This window comes from Phaseolus vulgaris, chromosome 2 (genome assembly GCF_000499845.2).
Source record: "Phaseolus vulgaris cultivar G19833 chromosome 2, P. vulgaris v2.0, whole genome shotgun sequence".
NCBI lineage: Eukaryota > Viridiplantae > Streptophyta > Magnoliopsida > Fabales > Fabaceae > Phaseolus > Phaseolus vulgaris.
Window position 1 is genome coordinate 40,352,780 of NC_023758.2, and position 15,677 is coordinate 40,368,456.

Consider the following 15,677-nt stretch of genomic DNA (forward strand, 5'->3'; position numbering starts at 1 on the left):
CAGCTACAGGTGGGTTTAACAAAACTTGGTCAAAGGTGAGCCCAACTCAACTCAACTTGAGATGGGTTCAACTCGACCTCGTTTGATGTGGATCCAACTATACTCGCCTCGTTTGATGGGTTCAACTTGGTCAAAGGCTCGACTCAACTCGACCCGATGTTATCAACTCACTTGATTTGATATGGGTCAACTCAACTAGGACCTATGAAGGACCAACTCTACTCAACTCGATTACAGGTGGGCCAACTCAATTTGTCCCAAGATGGGCGCGATTTGACTCAGCTACAGGTGGGTTTAACAAAACTTGGTCAAAGGTGAGCCCAACTCAACTCAACTTGAGATGGGTTCAACTCGACCTCGTTTGATGTGGATCCAACTATACTCGCCTCGAGGTGAGTCCAACTTGACTCAACTCGAGGTGGGCCCAACTCAACTCAACTTGAGGTGGGTGCGACAGTACTCATCCTAATGTTTACACAACTCTCTTTGGGTAAATCTTACCCGATTTCACTCGACTCGTTGTAGGCTTGACATGACTCAACCTGAAGTTTACCTAACTCGATTTGGCTTGATGAGGGACTCACTCGACTTGACTAGATCTAGACTTAACATGACTCGACCCAACATGCACTCGACTTAACATGGACTCAATTCCTCTAAGCACAATGTGAACCTTATCAACATTAATTGGCTTAACTTGGACTCAACCTAACTTGGGCCCAACTTGACCAACCTACTTGACTTGGGCTTGAGTCAATGATAAATGTCATATTTCAATAATATTTCATATAAAATATAAACACTTATGTATTGATAAAATAATTATAATATAACCCTTTATCAATTTAAACATTTTACATATTTTTTTTATTATAATATAAATAAGAAAGTTGAAAAAAAATAAAACAAAGAGGAAATGGTGAACATAGTGGATGAAAAGAGTATATATAGAAAACCAGAACTCTTCTTTTATAATAGAAAAAGCTAGAATCCTCATTCTTCAACTTCTCTTCTCTTCTCCAACTCCTCTTCCTCGTTTCCCACTACAAACCTAAATTCTCTTATCTTTTTTGAGAAATTATCATCCACAAAAAATAAATAATATAGAACATCAAATTGAGACTTTACTCAGTACTTGACATATACGACTTTTTTTAAACTTTTTTCTATTATATTAAATTTTAATATTATTTTTTTAAAGGTTTTTTAATAATAATTTAATTAATAAATTTTTAAATTGTTATTCTTTTTTAATTTTTATATAAACATAATTTTTTTATTTTGAGATATTTTTTTAATAATTTTATTAATGAATTAAAATTAAAATTGTTTGTTTTTTACTTTTTAAATTTTTTATTTAAATATATTTTTTATTTTCATATTTTTTATATGTATTTTTTTTTCATATTCGAAAATGAGGGCAAATTCTTCCCGCACCATATCAATTTTAACCTCCACCATATCAATTTTTTAAATTTCCAAAACTACCCTCCCACACCATATCAATTTTAACCTCCACCATATCAATTTTTTAAATTTTCAAAACTAAACTTATTCCAAATTAAAAAATTCAAAATAATAATTATAATTGAGAAATAAAAAAATATATTCTGGAAAAAAAATTCTAAACACAAAACTAAAAACACATTCTGGATAAAAAATTTCAGAATTCAAAAATATGTTCCGAAAATTAAAATCCAAAATATTTCAGATAAAAGTTTCAAAAATAATTTTTCCTATTTTTGTGTAAGATTATTTTCGTCATTGAGAAATATTTTTGTCATTTTCTAAAGCTGATTGGGTGCATGCTGAAATTGATATGGTTAAGGAAGAAATTGCCGAAAATGAGTTATTTGAAAAAAAAAATTAAAATCTCATACACACCCCGGTGATTGCGCACTAATCCATCCCCACTAACCAAATATAGGTCAAAAGTCAAAAAGTTCAATCAACCCATCGGTGACCATTCTGCACCGTTGATCAAAAAGCAGTACATCATCATCAATACTCATATTGTTCATTTCTCAAGATTAATAATTATGGTTATTTTTTTCTTCCATCATAAACATTTTTAATTTTTCATTGACTTTTGAATCGCAACAATAAATAAGGTCAAATCCACCTCAAACTACTAATTTACCTAATCTTAAAAAGAAAAGAAAAATCTTTACAGTTAAATTCAGTAGAAAAAATTATAATATATTTTTCTATTTTGTAACTTGTGACCAAATTAGTTTTAAGGAAAAAAATATTTTTTTTAAGTTTTAATTGAAATGTTTGTTGGAATAATATATATAATATATAAGATTAATATTGATACGGGGATAACACTTCGAGCAGATCTGCACCGTTCGATTGAAAGTGCATGGATTATGATGATGCTCAGCAGCACAGACACAACTGTGTTCGTTTCTTTGGCGCCCGCTAATAAACTTGAACGAAGAAGATTTTCCTAGAGTGGTGTGCAAAAGTGCGTACACCCCACATTCTCTCTCTAGAAAAGCACTCAACAAAAATGGGGACACGATGAATGAGAGAGAGGAAAAGACAGAAGAGGAAGAAGTTGTAGAAAGAGAAAAGCGAGGAAACCGAATCCACCGCAATGTTTCTTCAATTTCTTCAGCTATGGATGATGCTCTGCTTCGCTACTGTTTCCTGTGCTGCACGCCAAGGTGAACCTCAGCACTCTCCTTCTTATCTTTCCTCTCTCCTTTATGCGCCATAAAGTGGAGCTTTACTGTTTTCTTGATCAAATTTGGATTGTGTAATTTTCTCAATGCTTTCATTGCTTTGATCTTGAGAAGATTAAGAGATGTAAGCCTGTCCAAACGTTGAAACTTGAAACCAATTATGGCCTCGCTTCTATGTTGATGTTTTAGCCTTTTCTCTTTGTTTCGGAACTAGGCTTTACAAATGTTAAATTTTTGTTGATTTTTTTTTTTTTTTTTACTTATTTAATAATCTCTAAAACAAGGGAGTTTATTACAAAGAACTAAATTATTTTAGTATAATTATATAATATTTCACATTGATTAAGTGTTTCTTTATCTGTGTGCATTAACTTAAGCATTGGTAGATATGAAACAGATGTAGTAATTTTAACAATTTTCTCTGAAAATTTTCCGGTTAGTGAAAGTTTGTTAAACACCATTATTATTCTGAATTTCTGATGAATACTAACTCTTACCTTATTGAAATTTGTCGGGTTTGGTTTGTCTGTTACACTTTAAATGAGCAATCATGTTGCGGAAACCATTGCATTTAATTCGTCGTCATTTAAGCCACGTGATGGAATTTCTTTTTCGCAGTCTATTTGCAATGGACGAAATTTATGTTACCACTGAAGAATCAGTTTCTACATGGTTGTACCTATTTTCTTAGTGAATCTGAGTGTCAAACTTGCACATACCATAGAGGATTATTGTTTTCAAAAGCTGAGTATGAATATTTTGTGTTTCTCTAATTTTGATTTGGTTCAAATCACTGCAGACCCATTTGCTATGCGCTTAAGCTGTGGGGCTCGTCAAAATGTTCAAACAAGACCAACCAATACCCATTGGCGTGAAGATTTTGGCTATACGGGTGGCATAGTCTCTAATGCAACTCGGCCAAGTTACATCACCCCTCCACTCAACACTCTACGCTATTTCCCTTTGTCTGAAGGTCCACAAAATTGTTACATCATTGATAAGGTGCCAAAGGGTCACTACTCAATCAGAATCTTCTTTGGACTTGTTCGTCAATCTAGAGGTACCCTTATTGAGCCTCTATTTGACATTTCTATTGAAGGCACGCAGATATATTCTTTGAAATCTGGTTGGACCCATCAGGCTGATCAAGTATTTGCTGAGGCGCTAGTGTTTCTTACAGATGACTCGGTCTCAATCTGTTTCCATAGCACTGGTCATGGGGATCCCGCTATCCTTTCTATCGAGATTCTTCAAATTGATGATAAGGCTTATTATTTTGCTCCCCCTTGGAGTCAAGGGTTAATACTTAGAACAATTAAAAGACTGAGTTGTGGTTTTGGGCAATCAAAGTTTGACGTAGATTATGCAGGGGATCCCTGGGGAGGGGACAGATTTTGGCAACGCATTAAAACTTTTGGTGAGGATTCAGAGTCTGGTCAACCTAGATCTGTTGAAACTAGAATCAAGCATGCTTCACATCCTCCAAACTTCTATCCAGAAACCCTTTACCAGTCTGCGCTTGTTAGTACTAATAATCAGCCTGATTTAACATATACATTAGAGGTGGATCCCAACAGAAACTATTCTGTTTGGTTACATTTTGCTGAGATTGATTATTCTGCGGGGCAAAGGATCTTTGATATTGAAATAAATGGTGATCTTGCATTCAAACATGTTGACATTGTAGAATTGAGTGGGGATGTCTATACTGCCCTCGTGCTTAATACTACTGTTGCTGTTAATGGGAGGAGTCTAACAATAAAATTGAAGCCAAGGGAAGGTAATCTTGCCATTATAAATGCTATTGAGATATTTGAGGTTATAATGGCTGAGTCAAAGACTATATCAGAGGAAGGTATGTGTGCTCATCCCTACTATTGTTACAGTTTTTTCAACAACCGTTCATGCTAATGTCGTGTGGTATTTATTGTATTATGAAAGATAACATATATTGAATTTGGTAGAGAACTTTAATGACTTTGAAATATCCACAATCAAGGTTGGTGTTTGGTCATTGGAGGCGACTGATAGCATTATATGCATGTGCTTGGGAGCTGTATTAGTCATGTAAACTTATGCAATTTCTTTTTATTTCTAATCAATTAATATATCTCAAGAAACTCCAATTTTAGGGAGTGCTTGTCAAAAGTAGATCATGGAATTTATGCCCAATCAAACATGTTAGATCTCTTTGTCTCGTTATACTTTTCCATTATTGACTGCTTTTGGAGTTCTTCTTCCTAACCTATATCAGAGGCAATATTTATTGGTCGTACGTTTTATAATACTTGTTCAATTTACTTATTTTCTAGTTCATGAACTCGTAATAGTACTATAGTAGCAAATGCTGCTTTTCGTAATTCGAATTAATACTAACTTTTCAAGTTTATTATTATTTTTACTCTAGTTAGTGCTTTACAAGCATTGAAGAAGGCATTGAGGCTTCCACCCAGGTTTGGGTGGAATGGTGATCCTTGTGTTCCTCCACAACATCCATGGAGTGGAGTGGATTGCCAATTAAACAAAAGTCGCGGCAGCTGGATCATTGATGGACTGTAATTTCTTGTTATCCCTAAGTACAGCGTTTTTGTTTTTTTTGTTCATTTGATTCCGTGGTAGCCTATATTGCAGTTCTCTTAATAATTCTTTTATTCCCTTTCACTTAATTAATTTGTTCGCTGTAGCTGGCACCAAATCCGAGAGTATTTTTATTTGTTCAGCATCAGAGCCTCTAGATGAAGGAAATGATGCCCTTCTATTAGGGAAAAAAAGAGAAGATTTTTGTGTTTTGGGTGTATGCATTTACGTATGCACGATCACAGCTTACCTGTAAACTAGTTAATATATGGCTGGCTCGAGATATTTTTTTTTAACTCGTTCAGAATGTGTAACTTAATTTTTACTTTGTTTTGTGATATGCTTCCCATTTGGGGGAGTAACCCTTGAATTGGACCTCCCCACTCTTAAATTCCTTTTGGCCATTTATTTAAAAAGGTTAAAGTTCAAGATGAATTGCTGAGTTAAACCCCTATATGAAAATAGTTCTCAAATTAATCCCTCTTTGTATGATCGTAGGAGTTAAAAACATAGTCATGTATATCGATGAAATAGAAAACGTGTTACGTATAAGAATTATAAATGTTATATTTTGGATCTTGTACATGGGAATTATGTCTTGTTTGGTGCCTAACTATACTTCACAGTAATGATTTAGTTATCAAATTAAAAATGGTTATCGCTTTGTATGTTTTAAGGTTTAACCCTAAAAAAGTGTAGAACTACACCCTCCACTTGCTAAGAGAAGAGATTGGTTCCACTATGCTACAAAGACGTTGCGGTTTGTGTTGAGAACTGTTGAATTATTAATTATTTTGAATATTCTATCTTAATATATTGGTTTTGGTATATCTTGTTATTGAGTGCTTCGTCTGTTGATGAACAGTGGTCTTGACAATCAAGGTCTGAAAGGTTTCTTGCCAGATGACATATCCAGACTACTTAATCTACAAATCTTGTGAGTTCCAGACATGTTTTTAAGTATTTTGAAAAAAACATATATGCGTAAATATTTATGTCAATGCATGGATGAATCATGTATGCATATAATGCTTAATGTATTGATTACAAAACCAACTTAGGAATAAGTTCTGAATTAGAAAGTTATAAATCTGTATTAGAAAGTTAATGACCAATTATTTTTTATGAGTCCTGGGTTAGGTTTATATATGTTATGATGAGATGGTGATATTGTTATTTCTAGTGTTACCTAAATCTGGCCTAAAAACCATATTATTTCCATAATTTGTTTATAATTTAGTGTGTTTATATTTCTCGGGTTCAATAATTTGTCCAACATGTTGGATGCCAAGGACCAGGACGATCCCAAAAGTTGAAGGCTTGGTCCAGTATTTTATATATGTAAGGGATAACTTATTCTAAGAGTAACTTTAAAAGAGCTGTTCCCCATGTTATCAACCAGTTTTTTTAATCTGATAGTTCTGATAACTTACATTTAAACTTTACTTTTTTAACATAAATGGTGAGTGTAGAGTTACTCTTTCCAAGTATTCTTGGAGTAACTTGATTCCACTGCTCTCTCTCTGTATATATATACTTTTTCAATTTTTAACTTATTATTCTTCAACATACAGAAACAACCACCTTATTTATTTTGTCATAGCTTGTGCTAATTTGCTTATGAATTGCAGAAACTTGAGTAGGAACAACATCCATGGAGCAATTCCATCTTCACTTGGTACAATAAATAGCCTGCAAGTGCTGTTAAGTAATCTCTTCCTCTTTTTCTTGTGATATAGTTTTCATTGTTTTATGTCTGCGAAAGGTAGAAAACATGCTCCATGAATTGTTGTCTTGGCTTTGGCTATCATGTTATTGTCATTTCTGAATGCCATATAATGATGCAGTGACCTATCCTACAACTTTTTCAATGGATCAATTCCAGAAAGCCTTGGACAGTTGTCGTCATTACAAAGACTGTAAGATTCTTCAATGTTTAACTAACCCATAAAACACATACGAGGGCGACAAATCTGTATCAAAATGTCTCCATGCAGGAACCTTAACAGCAACCTCCTATCTGATAGGGTCCCGGCAACTCTAGGAGGAAGACTACTATACAGAGCTAGCTTCAAGTATGTTATCAGAGATTAAACTCTAGACAAGTTACTGAAAATGATAGGATATTCCTCACGTACATATTTGTTCACTTTGTTTGTTACTAAATAACAAATATTTCTGACTTTTTAACTTGTGGATGCCTGCAGTTTTACGGACAATGCAGGTCTGTGTGGTATACCTGGATTACCTACATGTGGATCTCATCTTTCTGCCGGTGGTAAAATTGGCATTGGATTAGGGGCTTCATTTACAATTTTCCTTCTTACTACCTGTTCAGTTTGTTGGTGGAAAAGGCGGAAAAATATCCTCCGATCGCAGCAAATTGCAGGTAAGGGATATTCATATTTGACACTACAGTTACACTAACAAAGCATTATGTTCTACTTTCACCTCCATTTACCATGTTTGGATCTATTTTATTTTTAGAGAATAATCAGTTGAAATATCAAAGGAAGTTTAAGAAAAAATAGGTTATGTATTTTTATAATAACTACTTTAAAAATCATAATACTATGTTAGAATTACCAATTTAAGATGTTATCCACAGTTACCTATGGATGTGTCTCTTTTCTTTTAAGTTGGTTAAACCCCCAAAACCCCATATTTTACACAGGACACGATTAAACTAGTTTAAATTTGATCAAACAAAACTTAGGTTGGACTAATATTTCCCAAAATTAATTGAACTCAAAATTTTCTGCCTAGTACTATATTTAATCGGTCTAATTTGTTGGTCCATTTTACCAACATGTTCTTTTGACCTTGTGAAGCAATACGCATTAAGAGTGTTGAATTTAAATTTATTCTCCTTTTTTCTTGCAGGAAGAGCAGCCCCGTATGCAAAAGCAAGGACCCATTTTTCACGTGATATTCAGATGACAAGGCATCATAATAATTTTGGCAAAACCTCAACAGCAGCTGAGAATGGACCTATTTTACTTTCATGATGACACTCATTCTTATTCACTGTATTTGTAGTATTCCTCTTTTTCCTGCCATGAAAGTGGTTTTTGTTTTTATTTTTTAGATTACAGAATCGTCCTGCTAATGTAGATGAATGGCAGTGTAATCCAATCGATCTTCATACCGTGATTACTCCAAATACGGAGTTTCTTGAGACATTGAACATATTACAAGCAGAACTCCAGAAAACTGTAAATCAGAAAATTTTGTTCATTATCCTGTTTACTTCAGTTTTCGCCCCTTTTCAGACTGATTACAAGTTATGAGTCTGTATCCTCGGATGGAATTTACAGTAGCTGAGATACACAGTCAATCTTCTCTTTCTTTTTGTGTGTGTGCTTTTCTCTCGAAAACTTGTTTTGAGGAGAAATTTATCCAAATTTAACATATTTATATTCTGTCCAATTTTTTATAAAAATTAAAAGAAATTTAAATCATTCATATTTTTTATATTTTAAAAGTGTATATTGAGTCATTTTTTCAACATACGGTCGATGTATCAAATAACTAATCAATATAAAATTTGTGGCTATTACTTATCAGGTTTGTTTTAATTCAACTGTGAGTTTTTAGATAAAATCATTTCATTAAAAGTTAGTTATGATATAATAATTTATGTAAGTTATATGTGTGTGGTATAATAGATGTAGGTTATATCAATATAACTTGATTGTGTCTATATATGGGAATATGAGAAGAGAGTACATTAACTGAGATGACTTTTATTACAAGACTTGACGGTGTTCTAGATTTGAATTAACATACACTTATCTTTAAAGCACATGAGGTGGTGTATATTTTTCTAATGTTTTACCTTATTAATTGTTTTTCATTTTAATCCTTTGTTTCATGTGTCTTTTTTCACTAGAGAGCTTGAAGTTGGTCATAAAGATAATTGTTTGGTTAAAATTCTTTCTTGAATTGATAAATTCTTCAAAGCTTAAGAAAATATTATATTAATATATTTCTTTTAATATGCAGGAAACTTGTTGACTTAACTATTTTTTGTTGTATTTATTAAGTTTACTTGTATTGCAAGTCAAACTATAATTGTATTTCCAAAATTTACTTTGGTTGTAATATGACTTATAATATTACATTTTAGTGAAAAATACCCTCAAAATCTATTACTATATATTTTGATATTGAGTGCATTTTTTATAGTTTATTGTAATTGACACTTTTCAATTTCAATTTCAATTTATGCTTTCCTAAAAAGGTTGTACATAATATTTAATAAATCCATATATAAATCAATCACTTAAGTAAAATTTCATTTATATTATTTGTCAAGCAAAAAATAATTGCAAACAACATTTATTATTTCTTGTGAGCAACAATCCAACGAGCAATAATTATTCAGGAAACATCAGACCAGACTACCGAGCAAGGGATCAAAATGTTTATATTTCTTCTGACAAAGTTGAAAAGTAGTTGTTTGGGAGTATTGTAAACTTGTAATTCCAAACTAGAACAATAATCTAACAATCTAACTCTTCACATATATCTGAACAATTGACATCAACAATAACTTGGACACATGAAATAAGATTAATCACATACCCTCCATAAATATTTAGCGAAATTCAGTATGCCACTACAAGATTTCTAGACTCGGGAAATAATCCTAAGATTGAGTTGATCTAAGGAGTTTCTATGTAAATTGTATCTTGATGAAAACTAAAGGTATAATATATTTTCTACCTACAACACTAGAAGTATAAATAATTTGGCTAGCTAAAATACTTCAAATTCATGAAAAAGAAACAACTAGCTAGGCGTTTTCTGTGTCACTTGAGCCAGCTAGAGAATCAGCCTGAGAATCAACCTGAGAACCAGCCTGAGAATCAGCTTGAGAAGTAGCTTGAGATCCTTGTGAACCAGCTTGTGCATCCAAATTTAATTCCAACTCCTCTTCAACATTGTCAACAATCCTCCACCTGTTAGATGCATCAACTCTAATTAAGCTTTAGCTTAGCTTGACATGATCAAATTCAAAACCATACTTTAACACCATACCTCTCAAGCACAAACTTCCCTTCTTTGTATGCTTCATTCTTTTCATATGCCAGAACCTAAACCAATCCAAACACTCGTTATTACCACTTCAAACAGCTTTCAGCTCATAAAAAACACAACTTGAGGAGAGCAATTAGATTGATGGAGAAACACATGGAAAGACTTGACTTGCATGTGCATGATGTTACCATGGGTGCTTAATGCTTCTATATAAATCCAGAAACCACATATTTTCCTTGATGGAATCAGATGTTTAAAAACTTAGCGAATCTCTTTCCATGATTTCTAATTTAATTTGATTCCAAACATGATTTTACATGAAACAGATACATGGCTTAAAGGGAAAGCATCAATTTCAATAATCTCCTCGAGGGATAGAAAACAAATCTTGCTAATTTCCAGTTAAAAGATAATGAGACCCTAAATGAAGTTTACCCTTTTTATGGTAGATCATAAATGGATCAGATGCACAGTAGATTGGGAAATAGAAATTTCTCGTCTGATTGTTCTTTTATTAGCAATAAAATTGTCGCAAATTTGAACAACGGTAAATTTAAGTGTTTAAAATGGTTTTATGGATAATATTCATTGTACTAACGGAGTAACAGACATAATCATAAATTTCTGATGGTGCTCACATACTTAATCAACTTCATTGCTAGTTTAAACTTTCAAGACTCACCCAACCACAAATTAATGATGTTAGAAAAATTCTCAAGCACGACAAGAAAGGAAACTAGAGGCGAAAAGGTAAAAACTCACATATTTCCATCCAAGAAGTTGTCCACAGCAGCAACAAAATATGTCTTCAACTGTGTGCAGTCCGGAAATCATCACTCTCTCCACCGGAGTCCCAAGAGTTATGTTCACCCTATTTGAGGCCAAAAGTTAACAAACAAGGATGTTGGAAAAATTTAGTAACGAAGGCTCGAGTTAAGGTGTTCATATGTAAAAAAGAGTGCTAATTATGAGTAAGAAGAAAATCATAATTCTTTTAATGTCATTGATAAAATTATAACGCTTCAATAGAATTCCCCAAACCAACAGAGGAGCAGATGTTTTTTGGTGGGAAGACGAGGCAGGATGTGACCACTAAAATATTCCGTAACAAATTACTGAAAAAGTATTGAAGTATTGAAGTATTGAAAAGGGACAGATGAGAGGGCAGGGAATACATAGAAACGGTTTCAAACAACTTACACTTTGCTGAAAAGATATGCTCTCCCTTGGCTGCAGTTGAAGTTCTGATCATCACAAGGAAACAAAATACAGTCAAATTGCTAGGTTAGATGGAAAGACTAGTAGTATACAAGGAACTAGGTACATTTGCACAGTAGAATAAGTAGCAGCAATTAACGATGGTTATCTAGGACAAGGCTAAATTTAACTGTAGAACTTATAATTTTGGATATTTATTACTTTCTGTACTAGTATTACAAAAATGAAGCAAAATATACCAAGATAAAGTTAGCTGATATCTTCATTAAGCAGGCAAATTATATTACAATCACAGATGAAATAATTCACTTTCCTTTTAAGAAGAACAACAATCACAGATGTTGCCTCATTGTCTACTCTTTACATATAGGATCAGGGTAAAAGGCAAGTCTACAATGATGTGCATCTATGATTGCAAAAGAATAGAAAAATTCTAATCTATGTATCCTCTATAGCCACAGATGAAAAAAGAAAAGAAAAACTTCACAAAATAAACTAAATCTACCCAATGTTATCTCACTTGTAAAAGTCAATTTGATATTAGGAAAGCTTCATTTTAAAGGAGAGCTCCCTATCTCACCCACAATGGAAGTGTAGTAAGGGTGTGCAAAAAATTCAAACAATTAAAATCAATCCAAATTTACACATATCTAAATCGTTTTAAGTTCATTTTAATGGATTGGTTTCATATCCGAATCCATTCTTTTGTGTTGAGACCCTGGACAATCTAGATGATATGCCTAGATAGTCTGATGAGACACTAAACGGTTCATGAATCATAATTTTATGTTTTGATGATAACAAAAACTATTTGAATAATTTGCTTGAATATTGAAATATCTAAACAGTGTTTCTACGACTACAGTATCCATTAGACACTGTGATAGACAATCTTATAAATTGGACAATTTTATTAACAAATTAAACGAAATCTTTTGAATATACATATCTACTATATACACGTTCAATCAAAGAGATTTTGTACCAAAAAACGTAAAGATTTGAAATCGCGCAGTGACTCTATTCATCCCTATTTTTCGGATATCTCTAAGATTTTATCTTTTCTTAAACATTTCTTGTGTTGATATCTCTTTACTCTTGTTATTTTGTGTTAACTCTCATTGTTTGACGATCTGCTAGATGATCTTATTAGACGATCTGTTAGACATTGTTACTACACGTTTTGTTAGATGGTCTACTAGACAATCTAATTATTTCACTGCTACAAAAAGAGAATCTAAGTATTCATTCAACTCCTCCCCCTTCTGGAGTCAACTACACCTACATTTTGGATATTCGAATCCAATCCAATTAATAACATGGTTGTTTGGGATTTTAAAAACTCCAAAATTCAATGGCCATCCTAAAGCATTGTTTGATGTAGGCATCTTTCAGTTGGTCTAAACTGGGAAATATTTTACTTGATCTTTGTAAGGGAAGCTCTGGTTGAGCTCAATTTTTTACTTGATTTCGATTGGGATAGGTTTTGTTGGTCTTGGTCAAACCATTAGCCCCTCATCCCTGATTGGTTCACCGTCAACTCAGCCTCGGTCGAGATATCATCGGTTCATCCTTGATCAGAACATCATCAACTAATTTCAATTGCACTTCTCCGGCTCGACCTCAGTTGTATGGTCTACTCATCATTACTTCAACCTCAACCTCAACCAGGGCACTGCTGGCTCGACCAAAGCTAGGGCATTGTTGGCGCAACACAACCTCAATCACAACATTGTTCGCTCAATCGGAGAATTTTTAATTCAACCTAGTCAAAGAATCTTTGGATGACCTTAATCTGAGCATCTTTCCACCAATCATCTCTCAGTTAGTTTCAATCAAGATATCTTTCAATCAAATTCGATGAAATTATCTCTTGGTTAAATTCAGTAGGACATATTTAACTTAACTTCAGTTAAAGTATCACTACTTTGGCTTCGACTAGAGTATATTTACTTTTGTCTCGCTTAATTTTATCAAATCGGCGTTCAGTTTAAAACCAATTTTAAAATCGGTTTGCAATATAAAAACAAATTTAAAGCCAAACCGGATATGATCAAAAATTGGTTTTAAAACCAAATTTAAAAAAAAATACAAACCAATTTTATCCAATTAAATGGATATGGATTTCAAATCTAATCCATTTAATTGGATTTGGATTAGATTTGAATGGACTTTTAAAAATTCAAATTATGCCCAGTAGAAGTGTGGAAAACAGAATGGCAAGCGATCAAAAGTAGTCTTACATATCAAATTAGCAACTTTTATAGTGGATTAAGTGTTGAAAAAGAAGGAAAATAACTTGTATTCCTAGTCACTTCTTTGGTGTCCTGCATTGAGATAGTTGGAAAAAAAACTCTGCTGTCTCAATGTACATCCTTCGGACACAGGCTCTACGCAAAGGGACTTGTCATATAGAATATAGAAAAATGTACACTTATAAAAATCGAATACACGATACACTCTTTTATTCAATCAATTTTCAAATCCATGGACTCGATCTCAGTACAAAAGCTTACCATGGAGCTACAAAATAAAACATGATATACCTCCATTTCTAAAAATTTCCACAAAAGTAATTCCTTTTTTCAAAAAAGCATCATCTTCACTAACCCAATCAGGTAGGCGTTTCCAAACTGCAAACCGCAGCTGCATGTACTACATGCTTGACACAATTGAGAGACTCAAACGATCAGACTCCAAATATCAAATTGAACACATAATTTTTCATTAATGAAAACAGAAAGACTAAGCTAACTACTGAAAGCGCCATTGGACATTGCTGGCAGACACTGTACAATCGATTCCATGTTTTCAGAAAATGATTGCAACCCAATAAGCTTCAATCAATAATAAAAAAAAAAAAACAGAATCTTTCTGCACGATCAACTAATGGGTCCCCTCCTAGTTCTGATTGATTTTTAAACGAAGTGGCCATAATCAAATCTTTCACCAATCGTAATCATCACTCTAAACAGAGTTCATTCATACCCAAAACAAACACCAACAGCAGAAAAAAAAAAAAAAAAAAAAAAAAAAAACAGAGTTTCTTTTACAAGTATTAAAATTGAGAAATAAAAAAAAGATGAATGAAAAGAAATTGAATTTGAAGAGAAGAGGAAGAAGACGTACCCGAGAAAGAATGTTATGAGCGAGAGCCAGAGGAGTATTGCAGTATCTGCATCCGTAGGATCTGCCATCCAAATCAACAACAAAAACCCTCCCCATGTCAACCCTCTCTCATAAACCCACACAACACAACACAACAAAACAAAACACAAACCAGCAGCAGCAGCAACAAAACAGCCTATGCAGAACACAACAACACCAGACACCCCAAAGAAGCAATCCCACTGTAACTGTATTTAGCTCAAATAATATATATAATCTCTCCATTCTCATTCTTTCTCCTTTTTCTTTCTTAAAATAATTCTTAAAGACTACCTCTTTTAACTTACATTTCCTTTTTTTTATCTAGTGAAAACACATGCCACTACCCGCATGCATGTCTATTTTCTTTTATTAAAAAATAAATAAATTATTATTATTAAATTTATAAAAAATATATTCATAAAATATAATTATGAAATAAGCAAATACTTTTATGGTAAATAGTTAATTAATTTAAAAATAATTATAAGATTTAGAAGATAAATTAATAAAATGAGATACATTTGTAAAGATAAAATAGATAATAAATTATGTACATTAAATAATTGTTACAAAAATAATCTTTATTATTAATAGTTATAGAAAAAAGTTATATTTAATATTATTTTTTAATTTTGGATAATATTATCTTTTAATAAATAAAAAACAATTTATTTATTTAATAATAAATAAATGAATAATAATTATAATTTTTTTAAAATTTATTTATAATTTATATTACAACAATATATAGGATTCTACTCGTGTTTTGATCTATACAGAATTTTCTTAAATTTATCTTTATTAATATATTTTAAATTTTAAAATAATGAGAAATAACATTTCGTCGTTGTTAGATATGAAGAATTTTGAATTGATTTTCCAAATTTAAGTAAAATAAATTGTCATTTTCTCACTATATAATAATACATAACGAGATTCTCCTCACTTTTTGTGTTCGTCATTTTTTTAAAATTTATTTTTATTAATATATTTTATTTT

At 32.3% G+C, this 15,677-nt stretch overlaps 2 protein-coding genes across 3 annotated transcripts; one reads left to right on the forward strand and one right to left on the reverse strand.

The window, feature by feature from the left end:
• The first annotated feature begins 2,329 nt into the window (after positions 1 to 2,329).
• On the forward strand, positions 2,330 to 8,615 carry LOC137812065 (receptor-like protein 4). 2 transcript variants are annotated; one of them, XM_068613954.1, is made up of 9 exons: positions 2,330 to 2,672; positions 3,490 to 4,545; positions 5,098 to 5,245; positions 6,133 to 6,204; positions 6,899 to 6,970; positions 7,115 to 7,186; positions 7,265 to 7,342; positions 7,475 to 7,656; positions 8,151 to 8,615. In XM_068613954.1, exons 1-9 carry the CDS (start codon positions 2,603 to 2,605, stop codon positions 8,273 to 8,275), a joined length of 1,875 nt encoding a protein of 624 aa, XP_068470055.1. In that variant the 5' UTR covers positions 2,330 to 2,602; the 3' UTR covers positions 8,276 to 8,615. The 2 variants fall into 2 exon arrangements, 1 of the variants encoding a protein (XP_068470055.1); XR_011081228.1 differs by lacking the exon at positions 8,151 to 8,615 and having other exon boundaries at positions 2,443 to 2,672; positions 6,899 to 6,975; positions 7,115 to 7,342; positions 7,475 to 7,546.
• Positions 8,616 to 9,837: 1,222 nt separating this feature from the next.
• On the reverse strand, positions 9,838 to 14,967 carry LOC137812067 (protein yippee-like At5g53940). Its single transcript, XM_068613955.1, has 5 exons — positions 14,658 to 14,967; positions 11,511 to 11,554; positions 11,073 to 11,181; positions 10,311 to 10,366; positions 9,838 to 10,231 (listed from the first exon to the last, which is right to left on the reverse strand). The coding sequence occupies exons 1-5, from the start codon at positions 14,751 to 14,753 to the stop codon at positions 10,066 to 10,068; spliced, it is 471 nt and encodes a 156-aa protein (XP_068470056.1). The 5' UTR covers positions 14,754 to 14,967; the 3' UTR covers positions 9,838 to 10,065.
• Between the last annotated feature and the right edge of the window lie 710 nt (positions 14,968 to 15,677).